Source organism: Macrotis lagotis, chromosome 2 (assembly GCF_037893015.1).
Source record: "Macrotis lagotis isolate mMagLag1 chromosome 2, bilby.v1.9.chrom.fasta, whole genome shotgun sequence".
In the NCBI taxonomy this organism is placed as follows: Eukaryota; Metazoa; Chordata; class Mammalia; order Peramelemorphia; family Peramelidae; genus Macrotis; species Macrotis lagotis.
Genome location: NC_133659.1, coordinates 263,994,042 through 264,015,177, shown reverse-complemented (window position 1 = coordinate 264,015,177; position 21,136 = coordinate 263,994,042). Strand labels below are relative to the sequence as shown.

Genomic DNA, 21,136 nt, shown 5'->3' with positions numbered 1-21,136 from the left:
ATGGGCAGGTTAATTCCTCCTGAAGGGAGGGAGGGAGACTTCCATTATCATAATGAGGGTTCTAGGGCTAACCCAAGATTTTCTAATATGGTCCCTTCAAACCATTTTTCATCTTTCCTTTCTTCTTTTCATAAATTTTTATTCTGTGGTTCTTCTGAGATCACAGCCATGATTTGCAGCAGGTATCCAAAGACAATCCTATTCAGTTACTTATCCATCCAAGATATGTAGTATTGGAGACTAACCCAAGAGTGGTCAAATGACCTGACCATTCATTTGTTTTTTTATTTGTTTTTTTTAAAGCCCACAACCTGAGAATGATTTTTTCTTTTCAAAGTAAAGTTATAAAAATCATTCTCAGCTCTAAGGGTCAGCAGCTGCAACCAGATTTCACCCTGGAGTCAATAGTTTGTTGACCCCTAGACCAATCTTATCTATTCCACAGTCTGTCCTGAGTCTGACTAGATATATTCTTTAAAGATCATGGGATCTGAGAATCTGAACTGGAAGAGACCTTTAAAGTTATTGAGTTCTCATTTTACAGATGAAGAAACTGAGGCAGAGAGTAGTAAAGTGACCTGCTTAAGTTCATCCAGTCAGTTAATGTCTAAGGCAGGATTTGAACTCATGCCTTATCCACAACATTCTGTGACAATGAGTAGACTGTAGCATTCTATGAATTGATGCCACCAGTTGAGTGAAAGCAGCTCCATCTGAGCAAACAGGAACATCAGAATCATCTTTTAGGAATCCCTCTTCAATTTTGACAGAGGCAGCATATTATGTGCATTGTTGCATCAGACTCTTCATGACCCCATTTGAGATTTTCTTGGCAAAGATTTTATTTCTTTATCGAGGAAACTGAGGCAAACAGGTTAAGTGACTTGCCCAGACTCTCAGAGCTAGTAGGAGTCCAAAGTCAGATTTGAACTCAGGTCCTCCTGATTCCAAGGTCACCTAACTGCCCTCTGTGGAATAGTTCCTAGAATATGATGACATCAATAACATGAATAAGCTGACAGTCCCAAGATTAGGTTTACCAAAATATAAATACAAAGAAATTAAAGGGTCATTGACATGACCCATCAATCATTGAGGTACCCCCATACAATTACTGACATGCCAACTTTCCTCTCTCCTCCCTCCATGCTATAATAGCTCTCCTACCCCATCTCCCTGAGACCCTTCTCTTCATTTCAAGCCTATAGGTCCTACCTACTAATCCCTAGACTGCTTGGAGATTGGTATAATCCAACTCCATTTCATTTCAACTCATATAATCCTGGAAGGACTACCTTGAAGTTATTTGGATTATTGATAATATTAAATGATTATGAAAATATATAGACTTTACTGTTATCTGAAATTCTATTATGTAAACTATTGTTATATTCAAGGGGAAAAAAGAACAGCTACTGCCAAGGCTTGCCAAAAACATAGCCACGCTGATTTTTAATAATTAACAAGATTTATTTTGTTCAATCACACATTGAGACTTAGACCTGGGCCTCTTTTACATATGTCTCTGTCCTCTCTTTGATCCTCCATAACTAACCTTCATACTGGCAGGCCTAAGTAATTTGTAGGAGTGATGTCTGCTCTTGGAGAAAGAACCCTTTGACGAAAATTTATTTTCTTTTCTTTACCTTGAGCTGTGTCCAGTCAAGGACACAAGTGAACTTTAAATTTTCAATCAAAACCCCATTTGGAGTTTTCTTGGCAAAGATACTAGAGTGGTGTGCCATTTCCTTCCTCAAATAGTAGGCATTTGATAACTGCTTCTTTCCTTCCCTTCTTTTCCTCCATCCCTTTTTTCATCTATCTCCAAGTCTTTGCTCATTCCACACCTTCCTCCTTCCATGCTTATAATAGATTTGTTCTTCCTGGGACCCTTCTCTTCATTTCAAAGTTGTGGATCCTACCTCCAAGTAAACCTTCCCTCTTTATCTCATAGTAGTTGTTTGTGTGCAATTTTACACACACCCACACAGCCTCCACCACCTCCCATTACATTGTGAGCTCCTAGAGAGTCTGTGTCATGTATGATAAATGTCTTCCCAGTGTTTTGCACATGGTGGAGATTTATTAGCTGTTGTTTGAATATTTGGGGGGGGTGGAAGGGTTATTGAGCCCCAAATCCTGATTCATATTTGGGTAATATCATATTCAGTATATCTATAGTCAATTATTCTGTGTCGAGGATGGCATTTTCATTCTTTATGATAACTCAATTGCCTATAGAATGACAATTTTTATGCTCTTCCTTATAAAACAAAGTTTGACTCTAATACCAAATTTTGATTAGTTTAAAGGCAGTTGTATCATTAATGAAAATACACAGGAACTGCTAGAATACACCTAGCCCCCCATTTCTAGGCCTGTGTTTTTATTCCATTAAAGTAGGGATAGGGAAACTTTTTTTTTTCTGCCAAGGGCCATTTGGACACTTATAGCATCATTTGAGGGCCATACAAGATTACCAACTTAAAAATTAGCCTGCTATATTTTGTCAAAAATTTAATTAATTCACTCCTAAAAAGCTTCTCATCCATGGTTGCCATGTTTATTTCTCAGGGCATCAAATTTAGAGGATGTTTATAGTTAAGTACTAAGCACCCAGATACCTTAACTCCTTCAATAATATTGAAAAAAAAAACCCAACCAACTGAAAGCTTCCTCACTCTGACTGCCAAATCAAAGCATAGGTCCCTGACCTCCCTCTACCCAACTGAATTTATCTTCAAAAGTTGAATTGGCGGCACCAGTGGATAAAGCACCAACCCTGGAGTCAGGAGAGTTCAAATCTGGCCTCAGACACTTGATACTTACAAGTAGTCTGACCTTGGGCAAGTCATTTAATGCCATTACAAACAAAAAAGTTGAATTGACTTCTTCCATTTCATGAAACTAAATCCTAGGTTGGGAAAAAATACTGACTCCTACTTCTCCCCACCCCAATCATCTCCCCAATGATAAAGTCACCAAATTCCATTGAGCATTTGTCATGCCTCTACTGTATTTCAGCCCCATTGTTTTTATTCCCATTGCTACCCTGAATAATTGCATCTTCATCACTTTATCCCTCACCTTATCTGCTGCACTTCTTCCATTTAAATCCCTTCTTCTAAGTAAGCTTCCTAAAATACTATTAAACCAATATTATCATTGTCATACTCCCATCCTGAAAATTCTTCAGGGGCTTCCCCCTACCAAATCCCTTATTCTGGCATTCAAGGCTCTACATCATCTGACTTCAACTAATATTAAATCTTATATACTATTCTTTCCTTGTATATAGATTCTCTGCTCCAAATGGTTTTATACACCCTCTCCTGAGCCCTTATTGAACTGAATTGAAATCGATAGAATTTCAGGGACAAGACAGCTGGTGCCAATTTTATCATCACTGGCCCTAAATGAAATTGCAAGATGAGATTTTTATGTTACATAATCCCAATGGCAGCAAGCCGAAGTCTAGAAAAAAAATCAATAAAAGAGATAAGTGTATAAACCTGAGAAGCTACCCTTTTTGGTAAGAAATCACAAACTCCTTCTGTGATTCCACATGTGCCTTTCCCCTCACCTAGAATGCTGTATTCTTTGTTGAATTTTTTTCATTCGTGTCCAACTCCTGGTGTCTCTTTTTTGGCCTTCATGACCAACTCTTGGTGACCCCAATTTGGCATTTTCTTGGCAAAGATACTGTCGTCATTTGCCATTCCCTTTTTTTTTCAAAGAAGAAACTGAGCAAACTGAGGCAAAAGATTTGTCCAGAGTCACAAAACTTCTGTAGCCAGATTTGAATTATCAAAAGATGATTCTTCCTCCCCCTGGCTTGGTGCTCTATCCACTGTACCACCTAGCTACCCACACTATGTCCTGATCTTGATCCTGATCCTGATCACCAGGATCCTCACTTAGATCCCACCTCCTCAATGAAACCTTTGACTCAATTTGTTCTTCCTTTGAACTCCTAACACCTATTCTGAGAGAAAACCCTTCTGTCTTATATAGTAACTATAAAGGGGCAGCTTAGTGGGTCAATGAATAGCGCACTAAATCTGGAGTCAGGAAGACCTGAGTTCAATTCTGGCTTTAAGATTGTGTGACTCTGGGTAGGTCACTTAGTCTCTATTTGCCTTACTTTATGGGAAAAAAACCCAGGATCTTTGCCAAGAAAACCCTATATGGGGTGATGAAGAGTTGGATATGAATGAAAAACAGTAATTCTTATTATTATAATATATCAACACGTATTATTGCATAAACTCTGAAGGGCATTTGTTCAATCATTAAGCATTTCTGATAAGAGCCTACTATCTTAGAATGTACTGGGTTAGATACCAAGTATGCTCATTCCTTTATAAGAGTTTATAAGCTAGTGGTAGGAGATCTGTTTTGAAACTCACAGCCATCATGGGAAGTAGGTACTGTAATTTTTAGTTGTAAAAATGATAATATCATTTACATATAACTTTTTTAGGGTTTTTTTTTTTGCAAGGCAAACAGGGTAAAGTAGCTTGCCCAAGGCCACAAAGCTAGGCAATTATTAAGTGTCTGAGACCGGATTTGAACCCAGGTACTCCTGACTCCAGAGCTGGTGCTTTATCCACTATGCCACCTAGCCGCCCCTACATATAACTTTAAAGCTCTTTTCATATATCATTTCTTTTGGTCTCCATGATAACCTGTCACATAGGTGCTGTTATTATCACCATTTTACAGATAGGAAAACTGAGGCTGAGAAAAGTTACATAACATGCCCACAGTCCCACAACTAGTCAGAATATGAACTCAGGTATTCTGAGCTTCAAGTGTAACTCTTTATCCTCTATGGCACCCCTATTGACCCTATTTTTACAGATAAGGAAGTAAGTTGAGGCATAAGTGCAGAGATAATGTTGGAATCAAGTCCCACTACAGGAGTAGTAAGGGCAATAGAATAGGTCGTTCCATTATATTCTTCTAGCACATTGTCATATTGACTCACACATATAAATATCTCTTGACTGAATGAATATCCTCAAAATTTTCAGGGTGATTTTGTCATCTTTGACTGTCCCAATCATTATGTATTGTTTTGAATTTAGTCACTTTATGTGGAAAAAAATCCTGAAAGAGGAATTGGATTCGAGAAGAATAGACATAATGACAGTAATCAAAGTTTAACTGTTTTTGTAGAGAGAAGAGAGCAAAAGTCCTTGAGAAATTTTCAGCACACCTGTTTATCAGCAGGGCCCATTTGAAAAGAAGGCAATGCCTTCCAACATTGTCTTCTTTCAGATTTTAAATCTCCACCCTGTTAACCTACTTTTGACCTTTGAAAACCAGTTGAGTGGGCCAAGAATGGCCCAGCCCTCAGAAGAAGAGGGAGAAAGTGGGAGGGAAGGGGGAACCCTTAAAGTGGTTTCTCTTACCAAGAAAGACTGTTTGTCAGCTTTACAAACTTATCTCTTTTATTGAATTTTTTCCCCAGTCTTCGGCTTCCTGCCATTGAGGTTATGCAAAATAAAATTCTCATCTTGCAATTCATTTAGGGCCAGTGATGATAAAATTGGCGCCTGCTGTCTTGTCCCTGAAATTCTATCGATTTCAATTTAGTTCAACAAATGTTTATTAATCTCTAGGTACTTTTAGGGGTAAAGAGTCACAGACCATGCAAAATAAATAAAAGTTCACCTGCCCCCTACATCATAGGGTCATAGGAGGTTAAAATTAGAAGATACCTTAACCATCATTTAGTCCAACTCCCCTCATTTTTCATGTGAGGAAACAGGTCTTAAAAAATTGTTTTCAGTCAGTAACTATTTCATTTTTAATGACCTTCCAGAAAGGAGACTTATGGAAACACATGTTAATGTTTAACATCTGCCATGGAAAATGGTGTGTGCTATCTTTTAAACTACAGTATACTCTGCTATTTGGAGTGGGTAAGAGACAACAACGTTTCTGGTTAAATAGTCTCCAACCCCATATCACCCATTAGAGCAAAAGTTGTATACATTATAATTTGAACCTCATAACAAACTTTTGAGCCAGTATTATAAATGTTGATATATTTCCTTAAAATATTCTTTTAAAAGATTAAGTAACAGATTCAAAGAAATTGTCATTTGGTCATGGTCCCAAAATTAGTATGAGAGGAGTAGGGTTCAAATCCAATTCTCTCATGTCGAGTTCAAAAAATCTTTCTATTATACAATAGGGCCCCTTATCAGTTTGGGATGAGGTTTAGTAACTGGTCCCAGAAATTCAGTACTAGGCCTTTGGGTTTCTACTTTTTTTCTCCAGTGACCATTAGCTGGTTAATAAATAAATTAATAAATAGATAATGATCTCTTGCTAAACAGGATTAACACCCATTCTCTGATTCTTCATCCTAGAATCCAACAATTAGAGGCATTGCCCCATCTCTCCCCCCACCCCAAGTCTATATAAACTGGCTTAGTGTAAGCTCTTAGACTATAAAACTCTCCTCCATGGATTTTAACATGCTATACAATTAGTTCCTACTTCCCTGGGCAAAATGCAGACAAAAACATCCAATGTTTGCAAGGAGTTTATAATTCCACAGTGAGCAAGACAAGCCTTATACAATACAATATAGTTGGAGGAGGAAGCACTAGCCATTGTGGGAGGAAGGGAATGTTTCCCAATGAGCCAAGCATTGAAGGAGACAGGGAAACTATAAATTGGTGATGAGGATGGAGGAGTAAGTACTATGTCAAGGATGGAGTGCCACCCAACAATGGACAAAGAGGTGAGAGGTGGGGAATAGCAAGTTCAGGGAACAGTCCAACTTGATTAGAAATGGGTGAAGGAGATGAATATGAAACAAGTATGGAAAAAAATAGGTGGAAGCCAGATTACAAAAGACCTAAAAATGCCACCAGAGTACAGGGCCTAGAGTTAGGAAGACCTGAGTTCAAATGTGACCTCAGACTCTTCCTGGTTGTGAACTTGGGCAGGTCACTTAAGCCTGTTTGACTCAATTAACTCATCTGTAAAATGAGGAGAAGAAAGAAATGGTTAATCATTCTAGACTCTTTGCCAAGAAAACTCCAAAGAAAGGGGGAATTCTGAAGAGTCAGACATGACTGAAAAATGACCAAACAATAAGAACAAATGCCAGTGCTGTGTAGTTAGTTGATCTTCCAGAGTGAATGTTGAGCCACTGAAGGTTTTGAATCAAACCTATTATTTTTAGTGCTTTGATATGTAATTGTCTAACAATTACCAGTTGAAGACTATCTTTTATATTTAGAAGACTGAACATCCCCATATTTGACACAGAGTGGACTACCTTGGACAAAGCATGTCATTTCTCATTTCCTTAGGCCTAAGGGGTCCAATATGTGGACCACATTGCAGTCAGTAACACTCCCCAGTGAGGTAGCATGAGATGGAAATGGAATTGGGAAATATTTAACAATAGAATAAAAATAGAATAAAAACAAATAACATTAACATGGGGTTGCTTATAGGGATCTTTACAGATGAGATAGCCCAGAAGATGCTGGCCTGCATTATGGTAGGAGTTTCTTGACCCTGATGTTCTCTGAAATCACAGTTCTAGTCCTTGTCCCCAATTTTAAAACCTGACCCTTTTGAGTTAAGATATTACATTATACTTGTCTATTGACCTAAAGTTTCTCAGTGATGTTTATTTTGAGAAAGTAGAAATGGAAAGAACACTAACTGGAAGTTTCTTTTTTTTTGCTGTTCCCTCATTTCAGTTGTGTCCAACTTTTCAGTGACATCATTTTATAGATGAGGAAACTGAGGTAAACAGTTAAATGACTTGCACAGGGTCATACAGTTAGTATGTGTCTGGGGTTGAATTTGAACTCAGGTCTTCCTGACTCTGGGCCCCCCAAAACTGCTAAATTCAAGTCCCAATACCTATCTGCATGACATTGGACAAGTCACCGTAACCTCTTTATGCTTATTTCCTCATCTCCAAATTGGTTTTTCAACTCCTTACACTAGCCACCTTATAAGGTCATGATGGGGATCAAATGAGATATATATATATCAGCTGCCTTCTTATTTATTATTCCATAATAACATTTAAAGTAGTCGACATCAGGCTAAGATGGAGTGTTATGAACAATTGAATAGGATTCTAGACTTGTTTACTTGGGTGAAAAAAAATTCCCTCCTATAATAGATGTTTACTGGTGTTGTCTATTCATATTCCTTCCATTTTAGCCTCCCCAACAACCATCTGCCTTCTACAATCAACCATAGTTTTTTGAGGAAAGCATTTGACTGTATAAAGGAATATTCTTAGTATAATGTATGAGATCTGGCTTAAGAAACTATAAAGTAGGGACGGCTAGGTGGTGCAGTGGATAGAGCACCGGCTCTGGAGTCAAGAGTACCTGAGTTCAAATGGCTCTGGAGTCAAGAGTACCTGAGTTCAAATTTGACGTCAGACACTTAATTACCTAGCTGTGTGGCCTTGGGCAAGCCATTTAACCCCATTCACCTCCTAAAAAAACACTATAAAGTGTGTATTTCTGAAAATTAACCATGAGTCCCCCAAATTCTTATGCCTTTTAAAACATCATCCTGAAAAACTAAAAAATTATTTTTAAAATGAAAAACTTTTGCCTTGTGGTAAAATACAATGTAAACATTGAGGCGTTAGTTATCTGAACTTAATGGTAGAATAGTGTAGAATTTATTCTGGTGGGACAGGGAAGGTTTTGAGTTTGGTTACCCCCTCCCTCTACTTCCTATTCCTAGTATTACATTTTTTTTAGGTTTTTGCAAGGCAAATGGGGTTAAGTGGCTTGCCCAAGGCCACATAGCTAGGTAATTATTAAGTGTCTGAGACTGGATTTGAACCCAGGTACTCCTGACTCCAGGGCCAGTGCTTTATCCACTGCACCACCTAGCCACCCCCCAGTATTACATTTTTCATTATTTATCAGCTGCTACTTTGAAAGATTATTATTAATTTCTTAATTTCTTTTCTTCCCTATAAAGGTAGAAACCTGTGGGTTCTTGTTGTGGGACGGTTTCCAAGGGAACACAGAATTGGGATTCCTGAGTTCAAGTATATTGCTAACATGCATGGGGATGAGGTATGTATGATCTAGATTTACATATTATCTCAAGGAGAATCTTATTCTTTGTGCTTTACCACTACAATTGGCTTATACTTGGAATTGTTAAGGTTCTAGAATCACAAAGAAGCTGAATCCCAAAGAGGAAGCAAAGAGAGTTAACAGTTCCAACATGACATCACTCTTTCCATCCCTGATTGCACTTTTACTCAATTCCCCATCTCAGTGGCCATGATAGAGATGCTGGCATAACCCTTACTCACCATGGACCCTTCCATGGTCTCCCTCTACAACCATCATTCTGTTTACATCCTTTGAGATTCATCTAAAGCATATTTATCACTCAATCCAAGATTCTGCTAACTATTATCTACCCTTCTTCCTTCCTTAAATGAGTTGTTTCTGGTTCAGTCTTATACAACTTCAACATAAATATTAATACATACTCAAACTCCCTAGCTTAGTAACTTCCTATGACCTTATCTTCTACCCTACCTCATCTGCACATAGACATTGTTATACATACCTCTGATCTTTTCCATTACCCACAGTGATTCTTCCATTCATCAACTCTGAAATACCTTTATCCAATCATAATTTTTATTGTTCCATCTTTCCCTGTCTTATAACTTCTAACTACTGTCCATCTTCACCATAACATCTAGTCCTCTCACCCAGCACTTAGCACATTGCTTAGAAGAAAATAAGTATTTATTGACTAACCTCTGCACAGATTACCCTTTAGTCCCTTTCTTACCTCTAACACTTTTTAAATCAATTTAATTTTACATTATCCTCTTCTCTCAAATCCCTTGTTCTCTTATTCTATTATTGATCTTGCCCAAGAAGTCTTTCTTAATTAGTGCCTTGCCTCTTAAGATTACTTCCAATTTATCTGATACATATCTTGTGTGTAGGTGATTCTATATTGTGAGTTATAATGTCATGTGGGCAGTGACTAGTTTTGCCTTTCTTTGTTTTCTCAGCTCTTGGTACAGTGCCTGTAGGTGCTTAATTAAAGTTTATTGACTTGACTAGTAGAAAGAGACATAGATGTTATTTGTATGTCATTTCTACTCATCTGAGGAGCTGTGTCAAAGTCGCAAAGTCCTTTTGAGATTACACTGAGATAGCATTCCCTTTTTAATAATTTTGGGAGGAAAAGATCCATAGTTTCCATACACCAAACGCCCTAGGAAGCTGCCCAGTGACAGCAGCACATGGGAATTTTTCAAACCTGCCAAATGGCAGCTTGTTGCACCAAAGAAGTCATAGTCACATTATGTTTGAAATCAAAAGTTTTAGGAACAAAATAGATAAATGCCTTTATAAAGGAAAATCCTCTAACTCAACATGGAATATTTTCTATGTCCTTTAATAAAAGGATATAGCTTTCTTGGGCTTATAGTCCAAAGCACCTGGGTTCTTTTCCAGTTTGTCAGGGATGGGATCTATTATGGAACAGTCATCATTTCATCATTCCTTATCTTTTCCAACCCAATCTTTTGCAATGGAATTGAAGGTGTCTCCCTATAGTTGTTCCCCCTCTCTCTTCGCAATATTTTAAGTATGTGGCAACCTTCAGTGCTTTCTGTTCATCAGACTCAAGTGGGTGGATCTATATTGCCAACATCAATCATTCATGGGTAGGAGAAAGGTAGTTCCCAGTAATAAATGTAAATAGGGAAAAAAAAACCTTCTCCAATATGAAATGTCTTACAAAATATACTATATCAAGAACTGTTAAGTTGCAGTCATATTCCAACATCTCTGATTTGCTCTGATGTTATTTCCTGCCTTGGCTTAACTTTTCCTTCTCCCCACCAAAAAAAAAAGCCAAAGCTTTTATATAAATAGCATTCATCCCTCATGACACAATCTACCTATCCTTTTTAGTCATGTAGCCATGTAGTCTGTCAGGATTGTCTTAACTAATGGGGTTCAGATACCTGGTCTTCCAACTTCAGCAGGATAGATCCCTATTCAGGAAAGCTAGAAGCTGCAATCCACAGTAGAAATTTTGCCATTTGCCATACTGATCCTTATGGACTGGTATCACTGATCTGGACAAGAGAGAAGCATTTTTAGTCAAAATGAATATCTCTCTTCCTCCTCCCAAATAGAAGCTACTTTAGCAAAATTTTTGAAATCACAAACATCAATTGTACCCCAACCTTCCTTCCTTTTCACTATCTAATCTTATATGAACATGGACCTCTATTAAATAAAGATTTAATAGAAAACATCTTTTTCCACTTAGTCCAGAATTCCCACTGGTTCAGAGGTAGCAGCCTGCTGCTCAGAAGTGAACCCTCTGAACTCAAAATCTGAAAGCAAAACAAGTTAGGGGAACTCTTCCTCTTCCTCCTCTCCTTGTCCCCTTGCAAGCATCTTTCACCTTTCAACACTTTTCAACTACTCTCTGCTGTTTTGGGGTACAAGTTTAGATTAGCACTTCTTGGAAAATCCTGTCTGGGTCTAAGAAACTCCCCAATCTGACTTTAGGTTGAATGTTGAAGCCAGACAACAAACACTTGATTGTCTTTCTTAGTAGTAAAATATTCTAATGAACGAGACTTATATAAAAAAACCTATTTACCCACATACTTTATCCTGGAGATTTCCAAGCGCTGTGTACCAGTAATAGGAACCAAGAGAGAAAATGACATTTTCTCAAGGCAAAACAACATAGTCTTTATTAGAGATGCCTTCTTTTGGACATTGAGGGATCATCAGTAATCCTCAATAAAATCCTGCCATCTAATTCACTACCCACAATATCAATATTTGTCCCAGATGTGGTTCCATAGATTTTAAGAGGGCCCATGACATGTCTGGAAGAAAAAAAAATGAATTTTTATTTTAATACTATTTTAGCATTTCCTTCAATTAGCAATGTAAAACAACAAACCACAGTTGTAATAGGTTTCACTACACTACCAAAGAAACCCATGATTCCAAATAAAAGTGAAGCACCCTTGACTTAGAATCTGAAGGTTCACATAAACAATTCCTTTAATAAAAACCATATCCAATAAACCCCTTCCTCAGAGCAGATAAAAGCCACTACTCCTGTAAAAAAATAATCAATAAGTTAGTTCACTTATATCTTAGGAACATTGTCACCATAATACTTTAGAATTATAATATATTTTATTTTCCCCTAAAAACAGTTTTTAAGATTTTTTCATTTTTAGTTCCAAATTCTATTGCTTCCTTTCTTCCTCTCACCCCTTCCCTCCCTTACATAGTAAGCAATCAGATATAAGTTATACATATACAATCATGTAAAACATTTCCATAATAATTATTTTGCACAAAAAGACTCAAAAGAAAAAGTTAAAAAATTAGTATTCTCTGAACTGTATTCAAACTATCAGTTCCTTCTTTGGATGAGGATATTATGCTTCAACATTATTCCTCTGGAATTGTTTTGGATCATTGTATTACTGAGAAATAGTGAAGTCTTTCACAATTCATCAAACCATATTGTTGTTGCTATGTACAACATTCTCCTGGTTCTGCTCACTTCACTTTGCGTCAATTAATGTAAATCTTTTTAGATTTTTCTGAAATCATCCTGCTTATCATCGTTGTATACTTCTTGCCAAAGGGTCATAGCTTGTGCAAGTTGAATATATCTAGGGGCAAAATTAACTTAAAATGCCCATGTCACATCCACAAAGTCTTTGCTATCTAAAATGATCATTAATAATATGAAAGTGTAGAGGTTAATTGAAGCAGATCCAGTTATACTAACACTACGACCCATACATACTGCTTTTAGGTATTATTTGATGACATTTTAATTATCAGTTTAACCATTAAGGATATTAGTTGATGGCCACTTTAAGTTCACTCACCCCAGACTAAAAACCCATTGTGGGGCAGGGGGAGACAAGGGAGGGAGAAAGGAAAAGGTGCTATAATTTTTTCTATCTCTCAACTGAGGAAATTCTGCCACTGAGAGGTTATGTGATTTCCCTAGGACAATATAGAATTTGAACTCAGGGGATCTGGGCACCAAACCTCTGCTCTCTCCACTGAATCCAGTCCAAACACCCTTATTTTTTTTTAGTAGAATACTGCCTTCATTTACTTCATTTTTGTGAGGTTATTTTCTTTTTTTTTAATTTATTTTTTTATTCTCATTTTGGACAAATGTTTTTTTTACATTAACAAAATATTCTTGTTTACAAGTAAACAAAATACCCCTCCTGCCCCATGAATATAGATAGACTTGTTTGGGAGAAAAAAGTAAAGGGGAGAGAAAAAAATTAAAATAAAAAATAATAATAGTAATAATTGTAGGTATGGCCAGGTGGCTCAATGGACGAAGCAACAGCCCTGGAGCCATGAGTCCACATCCAGCCTCGTAAATCCAACAATCACCCAGCCATGTGACATGCAAGCCACCCAATCCCCACTGCCCTGCAAAAACCCAAAGAAAAAAAAAAGAAAAAAAAGACCCAAAATAAAATAAAATAGTAATAATAGTAGGGGTGGCTGGGTGGCAGACAGAGCATTGACCCTTGAGCCAGGAGCATCTGGGTCCAAATACGGCCCCAGACACCCAAAGATCACCCTGCTATGTGGCCCCAGGCAGGCCATCCAGCCCTACTTGCCCTGCACCCTCCCCCAGATAATAATAACAAAAAATGTGCTTGAGTCTTTGTTCCAACACCAGCAACTCTGTCATGGGTGGATCTCATTCTTTATGATAAGTCCATCACAAAAGTTATTTCCATATTTTTCCATCTTTGCCATTGCTGATTGCAACTCCCTCCTTTCTTATTTCTCCACTACCATGCACTCTATTTTCTCTCTCCTTTCATTCTGACTTTGCTGTAGGGTCGCTGAGTGGCACAGCAGACAGATCCCTGGTCCTGGGGCCAAGAAGCCCTGAGCCCCCATACCACCCCTTAGGCCCAGCATCCACCTGGCCCTATGGTCCTGGGCAGGCCTTTCATTCCCAGCCCCTTGCAAGAAGTAAGAAAGAAAATGTGTTATATCTGGCCACTCTCCCCCCATGGTCCATCCTCTCCTCCTTTATTCACATACCCCCCCTTCCCCCTGCTCCCCCCTCCTTCTTACTCCAGATGTCTATACCCCATTGAGTATATTTGCTGTTTCCTCTCCTAGCCACCTCTGATGAGAGCAAAGGTTCCCTCATTCCCCCTTGCCTCCCCCCTTCTGTATCATTGCAATAGCTCATTGTAATAAAAAAAATCTTATGTGAAATATCTTGGACTATTCCCCCTCTCCTTTTTCTTTCTCCCATTCCATTTCCCTTTTTTTCTATTGACTCCATTTTTACACCATATTTTATCTTCAAATTCAGCTTTCTCCTGTGCTTCAACTATAAAAGCTCTCTCTACCTGCTCTATTAACTGAGAAGGTTCATAGGAGTATTATCAGTGTCATTTTTCTATGCAGGAATACATGCAGTTCATCCTCATTAAGTCCCTCATATTTCCCCCCTCTCCTCCAATCTCCATGCTTCACCTGAGTCCTGTATCTGAAGATCAAACCTTCTGTTCAGCTCTGGCCATTCCAAAAGGAACATTTGAAATTCCCCTGGTTCATTGAAAGTCCATCTTTTTCCCTGGAAGAGGACATTCAGCCTTGCTGGGTAGTTCATTCTTGGCTGCATTCTAAGCTCTTTTGCCTTCCGGTATATTGTATTCCAAGCCCTAAGAGCTTCCAATGTAGCTGCTGCTAAGTCCTGTGTGATCCTGACTGCAACTCCACGATATTTGAACTGTGTCCTTCTGGCTGCTTGTAATATTTTCTCTTTAACTTGGGAGTTCTGGAACTTGGCTATAATATTCCTAGGGGTTGGTTTTTTGGGATCTCTTTCTCTGGGGGATCGCTGGATTCTCTCCATTTCTATTTTGCCCTCTGCTTCTAGAATATCAGGGCAATTTTCCTGTAGTAATTCTTTGAAAATGATGTCAAGGCTCTTTTCCTGATCATGACTTTCAGGTATTTCAATAATTTTTAAATTATCTTTCCTAAGTCTGTTTTCCATATCAGTTGTTTTTTCAATGAGATATTTCACATTTTCTTCTAATTTTTCATTTTTTTGGTTTTGAAATATTGATTCCTGATTTCTGGTAAATTCATCAATCTCCCTGAATTCTATTCTTTGTCTGAAGGATTTGTTCTCCTCAGAGAGTTTTCTTATCTCTTTTTCCATCTGGCCAATTTTGCTTTTTAAAGCATTCTTCTCCTCAATAACTTTTTGAACTGTTCTATCCATTTGACCTAAGCTGGTTTTTAGCATGCTATTTTCTTCAGCATTTTTTTGGATTTCCTTGACTAAGCTGCGGACTTCATTTTCATGTTTTTCCTGCATCTCTCTCCTTTCTTTTCCCAGTTTTTCTTCCAACTCCCTCATTTGATTTTCAAAGTCTTTTTTGAGCTCTATCATAACCTGAGCCCAATTTCTGTTTTTCTTGGAGTCTTTAGATGCAGGAGCTTGTGCTTCCTCATCTTCAGACTGAGTATTTTGGTCCTTCTTGGGCTCATTTGCAAAATATTTCTCAATAGTCTTCTTTTTGTTTCTCTGCTCATTTTCCCAGCCTGGGCCTGGTTTGGGGTGTTTCTTGAGCTTTTGGGACACTCCCACAAGGGTCTCAGTGTGTGAGGCTCTGTCCTCCCTCCTGGTCTGTGAATAACCATAAGCGCCCCCCTCTGCCACGGGGCCCAGGTGGGAGGGCCCTGCTGTTCCATGGGGGGGGCCTAGACTGCGATCAGGATCTGAATGTGGTCAGAGCCCCAGAGTCCTGTTCCAGAGGCAGAGGACAGAGCTAGTCAGTCTCTCTTCACTCCCCTCCCTCAGCTCAATGGGCTCATGCCCTGGGGGCTCCTGCTTACTGGCTCCGCCTGCTTCTGTTTCCTGGATCCGGGCTGGGGAAAGATGATGCCGCTTGGTGTGTGCCCTGAGGGCTGGGCTCCAAGTGCTCCCTCTGGCAGAGGTCCCCCACTGTTCCCCCACTTTGTACCCGGTGCTCCTCGGGGTGCAGCTCTGGAGACTTCCCGCTGCTGTGAGCTGAGACCCCCAGTGCCCTCGGGCTGCCTCCGGGAGGCTGAGGTTCTTTGGCTCTGGCGGGCCACCCCTCTGGCAGGCCGCCTCTCCGATCCCGGGGAGCAGAGCCTTTCCGCTCTTTTCCCAGTTACCTTGAGTAGGAGAACTGCCTCACTGGGTCCCTTTGTGGGTTCTGTCTCTTGAAAGTTTAGTTAGAGTCCTTAGCTGATGAATTTTATCAGAATGCTCCTAAGACTCTATCTCTTCTTGTCGTCATCCAAACACCCTTATTTTACAGTTGAGGAAACTGAGGCTCAGAGAGGCAAAAGTATTTACCCACTGTCATATAGGTAGTAAATGGAAATGCCTCAGGATCCCTATGCTCTGGCTCCAGTTCCTTTGACTACTTCATAGTTTGGGGTCTGGGGTTTCAGCTTAGGAACAGGTCAGTGGTGAAATTAGAAAAGAAGGAAGAAGCTAGTCAGCTCAAACCCTGGGTCTTGTTGCTGACTTCTCAGCCCTTTGAAGAACATTTTCCTTGGATTCTGGATTCAAAAACCTTTTGCAGAAAGTTCAAGTTATCAATAGGTTAAAAAAAAGAATTTTTAAAAATTTAAAAATTTAAAAATTTAAAAATTTTCAGTTACACATACTCTGAACATGTCATAGCAATTTACATTTACATGAGATCCTCAATGTCTTTGGTTATGTCTATAGCTTTTATAATAACTATGATCTGTCTAATATGGAAATAACTTCTATCAGATTGTTTGCTGTCATGGAGAAGGGGGAGGGAAAAGAGAGTGGTAGGAGAATGTAGGAAAAGAAGGTGGTAAGGAAATGTGGAACTCAAAAGCTTGCAAATGGATATTTGAAGCTTATTGGATATTGAACAAATGGATATTGAAAACTTATCTTTGCATGTAATAAAACAATTAGAAAAAATAATAACTATGATCTACTTGAGGCAGTGGGTGGTGCAGTGGATGAGAGCCCTTGGCCTGATATCAGGTTCAGATTCCTCCCTCATACATTCATTATCACTCTAATTACTCTAATTACTGTTTGCCTCAATTTCCTTAATTTTGTTGTTCAGTCATATATGACTCTTAGGGATTCCTATTTGTAATTTTGTTGGCAAAGGTACAGAGTAATTTTCCATTCCCTTTCCAGCTCATTTTATAGGTGAGGAAACTGAGGTAAGCAGAGTTAAATGATTTGCCCAGGGTTTACACAGCTAGTAAGTGTCTGAGGCCAGACTCAAAATCAGTAAGATGGCACTCTATCCCCTGGACCACCTAGCTTCCCGCTTCCTTATCTGTAAAACGGGAATAATAGTACCCATCTACAGAATTATTGTGAAGATCATATGAGAAATAAGAAAGTGCCTAGTAAAAGTCATAGTAGATATACCTTTTCCATTCATTAATTTTTTTTCTTGAGTTATCTGTGTTAGGGGTTGTGTGGGACACTGTGTGATAGTTTGCTTATCTATTCTGAAGAATGAAAAACTGGGTGATGAGAGCAATTAGAAATGCATAATTTGGGTTTACAGATGCTTTTCCCATTCATTATCTCATTTCAACTAACTAAATAGTCCCTTGAGGTTGGTAAGATAATGAAGCTAAGTGACTGCTTCAAGATTGCTTTGGAACTTAACCAAGTTGAAATTAGCCAAGCCACAACTCTAAACTAGGTCTCTTTTGGCATCTTGGGACCATTTTAAGAATGTTAACTGCATAAAATAAAACATTATAGGACTACAAAGGAAAGCAATTATATTGAAATAATTATCAAAATAATTTTTAGGGGCAGCTAGGTGACGTAGTGGATAAAGCACGGCCCTGGAGTCAGGAGTACCTGGGTTCAAATCCGGTCTCAAACACTTAATAATTACCTAGCTGTGTGGCCTTGGGCAAGCTACTTAACCCCATTTGCCTTATAAAAACCTAAAAAAAAACCCCAAACAAAAATAATTTTTAAAGGATCCTATATTGTAAGAGGGATAGCTAAATGGTGAATGCATAGAGTACTAGATGTGGGGTCAGGAAGATTCATCTTTCTGGGAGCAAATCCATCTCAGATACTTTACTAGCTGTGTGACATTGGGTAAGTCATCGGTTTCTTCATCTATAAAATGAACTGGAGAAGGAAATGACAAGCCACTCATTCTATCTTTGCCATAAATGCATCACAGCTGAAATAAATGAACAATGAAATAAGAACCTCTGTTCCAATCTCTATATTATGCAATATAGCAAAAAAAAAAAAATGGAAATAAAGCCATACGTATATACACATTTTTGTACTCGAAACAGAAATGGAACATATTCTGTTATGGTTCTCTTGCTCCCTCTTTGAACCCCCCCCAGTCTCTTTTTTACAATTTTTATTCATGTCCTGTAATCCAGAAGTGTCAAATCTCTAGAGGTTGGCCAGAAGCAGATTGGGAAATGCTTGAAAATAAGTAATGCAATAGAACATGAATGATGTTATGTGGTTTTCTAAGTCAATATATGTAAGTTTTAGTGGCAACAGTTTCTATGAGTTTGACCACAATGCATTGTAACCTGTGCACAGGTGTACCCCAAGGCAAGATAATGCATTCTACTGTCAGTCTCCAAGGTGATGATTTCCAAATCAATCCTCAGCTCTCTCCTGAGTTTCACATCTCAAAATGTCCGCTGGTTGTTCTATAGAACATCTTAAACTCCACCAATGAAGTTGACTCAACTCATTTTTTTCTCCAGAACCTGAATTTGCTCCTTCTACTACTTTTTTGTTTTTTCATTTTCCACACTCTTGCTCATGCTCTGTAGTCATTTCATTTGACAAGTTTTATTCATTCTGCTTCCTCAAAATCTCTTGAATTCCGTCTTCTTGTCTTTTTCCCATTCTACCAACTCTCAGCTTCAGGTCCTCTTGCCTAAATTATTGCCACATCTTTTTCCTTTCTGATCATCTTCAGCTCTGCTGTCCTTTTTTCTAAGATAAAATCCAGACTCTCTTGTTTGGAATCATTCATAGTCTGATTCCAACCTGACTAGACCGATTATACATTATTCTCTTTCACAAGGGCAACTAGGTAGATAGACCACTGGACCTGGAGGTAGGAAGACCTGAGTTAAAATCCAATTCCTTCATCCAGTTTTCTCACCTAGAAAATGAGCTGGAGAAGGAAATAGCAAACCACTCCAGTATCTTTGCCAAGAAAACTTTAAATGGGGTCATGAAGGGTCAGACACAATTGGAAAGACTGAACCCCTCCTTCACAAGCATCTCACTCTAACCAAACCTCAGGACACAACAGCTGTCTCTTAGCTATATATCGTTGCACAGACTATCCTCCATGCTGGTAAAAATTTTCCCTCCTCTTGGAATCCCTATGTCTTTTAACATTTACTTTAAAATGCCACTTCCTTTGATTTTTTTTCTGATTTCTCTCCTTTCCTTCTCCTCCTGTACCAAGAAATAATCGGTATTTTGTGTTTGTGTGTCTTTGGATAGTTGTGTGCATACATGTGTTGTGCATTCATGTATGTGTATTGTATATATGGGTATGTATATATGTATTATATATATATAACATATACATGTGTTATGTGCACGTGCATCTATACTTTGTGTATACATGCATCTATATATATTTATAGGTCTATATGTATAAGTGGGGGCATATATATTTATATGTGTATATGTGGACATACATATATACATATTATATGTACTATGTGCTATGTGTAGACATACCTGTGGTTTTTGTACATATGCACATACACACATATCTTATATACATATGTATTATGTATACACATATCTATGTGTATATTTGTGTGAGTATATGTGATTTCTATATGCAGATAACCATATTTTATATACATGTATGAAGGATATTCACACATGTATTTATGTGTCCCCATGCATCCACATACACACTTTTATAAATATATTGTGATATGTATTCATACATCTAGATGTTTGTATGCATGTATATAGGTGGGATGATATGTGTTTTATATGTATGTAACTACATACATATGTGCGTGTGTGTGGTGTGCATGCAATTATCTATAAGTTTATGTGTGCATATGTATAGGTGTGAGGATACATATTTATATATGTAAAGGTATGTGCATGCATATGCATACATTATAAATATGTGCATGTGCTGTGTATTCTCACATATCTCTATATATTTACTTATATGTGTGCATATGTGTGTATATTGCACTCACCTGTAAAGTGTTTCACTCCCTTCTTAAGAGAGCCTCTAAAGGATAGGAACTGCTTTGTGTATGTCTTTGTATCCTGTAGGGTACTATATACAGCAGGTGCTTAATAAATGCTTGTTAGTTAATCTTGTACAAAATTCTTTCCCTCCCTGAACATGTTTGCTTACCTCCATAATAAGGTTATTTTGAAGAGATGGCCACTCTATAAAGGGGGAGAGAGAGAGAGAGAGAGAGAGAGAGAGAGAGAGAGAGAGAGAGAGAGAGAGAGAGAGAGAGAAGGAAGTTAGGAAGGAAGGAAAGAAGAGAGAGGAAGGAAGGAAAGAAGAAAGAGGGAGGAAGGGAGGAAGGAACGAAGGAATGAAGGAACAAAGGAAGGAAGTTGAAAAAACTTAAATTGCCAAAAAATATGATTGTACTTTAGTTGCTTTTCTTTCTTCCAACCCTAGGGAGAGAAGAACATAGTCAGAGTTAGCTCTGAAGCAAGAGGGACATAATCATAGCCACATTTCTTCTCACAAACATTCTAAAAAATTAGTATTTCTGTATTAAACCAGTTGGTCCGTTACAAAAATGGGTACATCTCAGGTATTTTTAAAATGGGCTCACTCACCATTTAGCTATCTATGTGGGACAGATACGACAATCTACTAATAGGAAGCAGTAAAAAGTTGGAAAGGAGAAAAGATTGGGCTAGCTGAGGTAAGATATCACTTAACAGCATTGTGCTAGTTAGTCACTGTCTAAGTTATCATTATATGCTATTGTCCTGTCTATTATGAGGGAGAGAGGGGAATGTTTTT

At 38.3% G+C, this 21,136-nt stretch overlaps 1 protein-coding gene across 3 annotated transcripts in view; it reads left to right on the top strand.

Moving 5' to 3' along the window:
* Window positions 1-21,136, top strand: part of CPM (carboxypeptidase M) — a 68,695-nt gene that overhangs the window by 18,909 nt on the left and 28,650 nt on the right. For all 3 annotated transcript variants that reach the window (XM_074226103.1, XM_074226104.1, XM_074226106.1), the window contains exon 3: window positions 8,995-9,092. In XM_074226103.1, coding sequence (XP_074082204.1) covers window positions 8,995-9,092 — 98 coding nt within the window. The remainder of the gene's footprint in view (window positions 1-8,994; window positions 9,093-21,136) is intronic.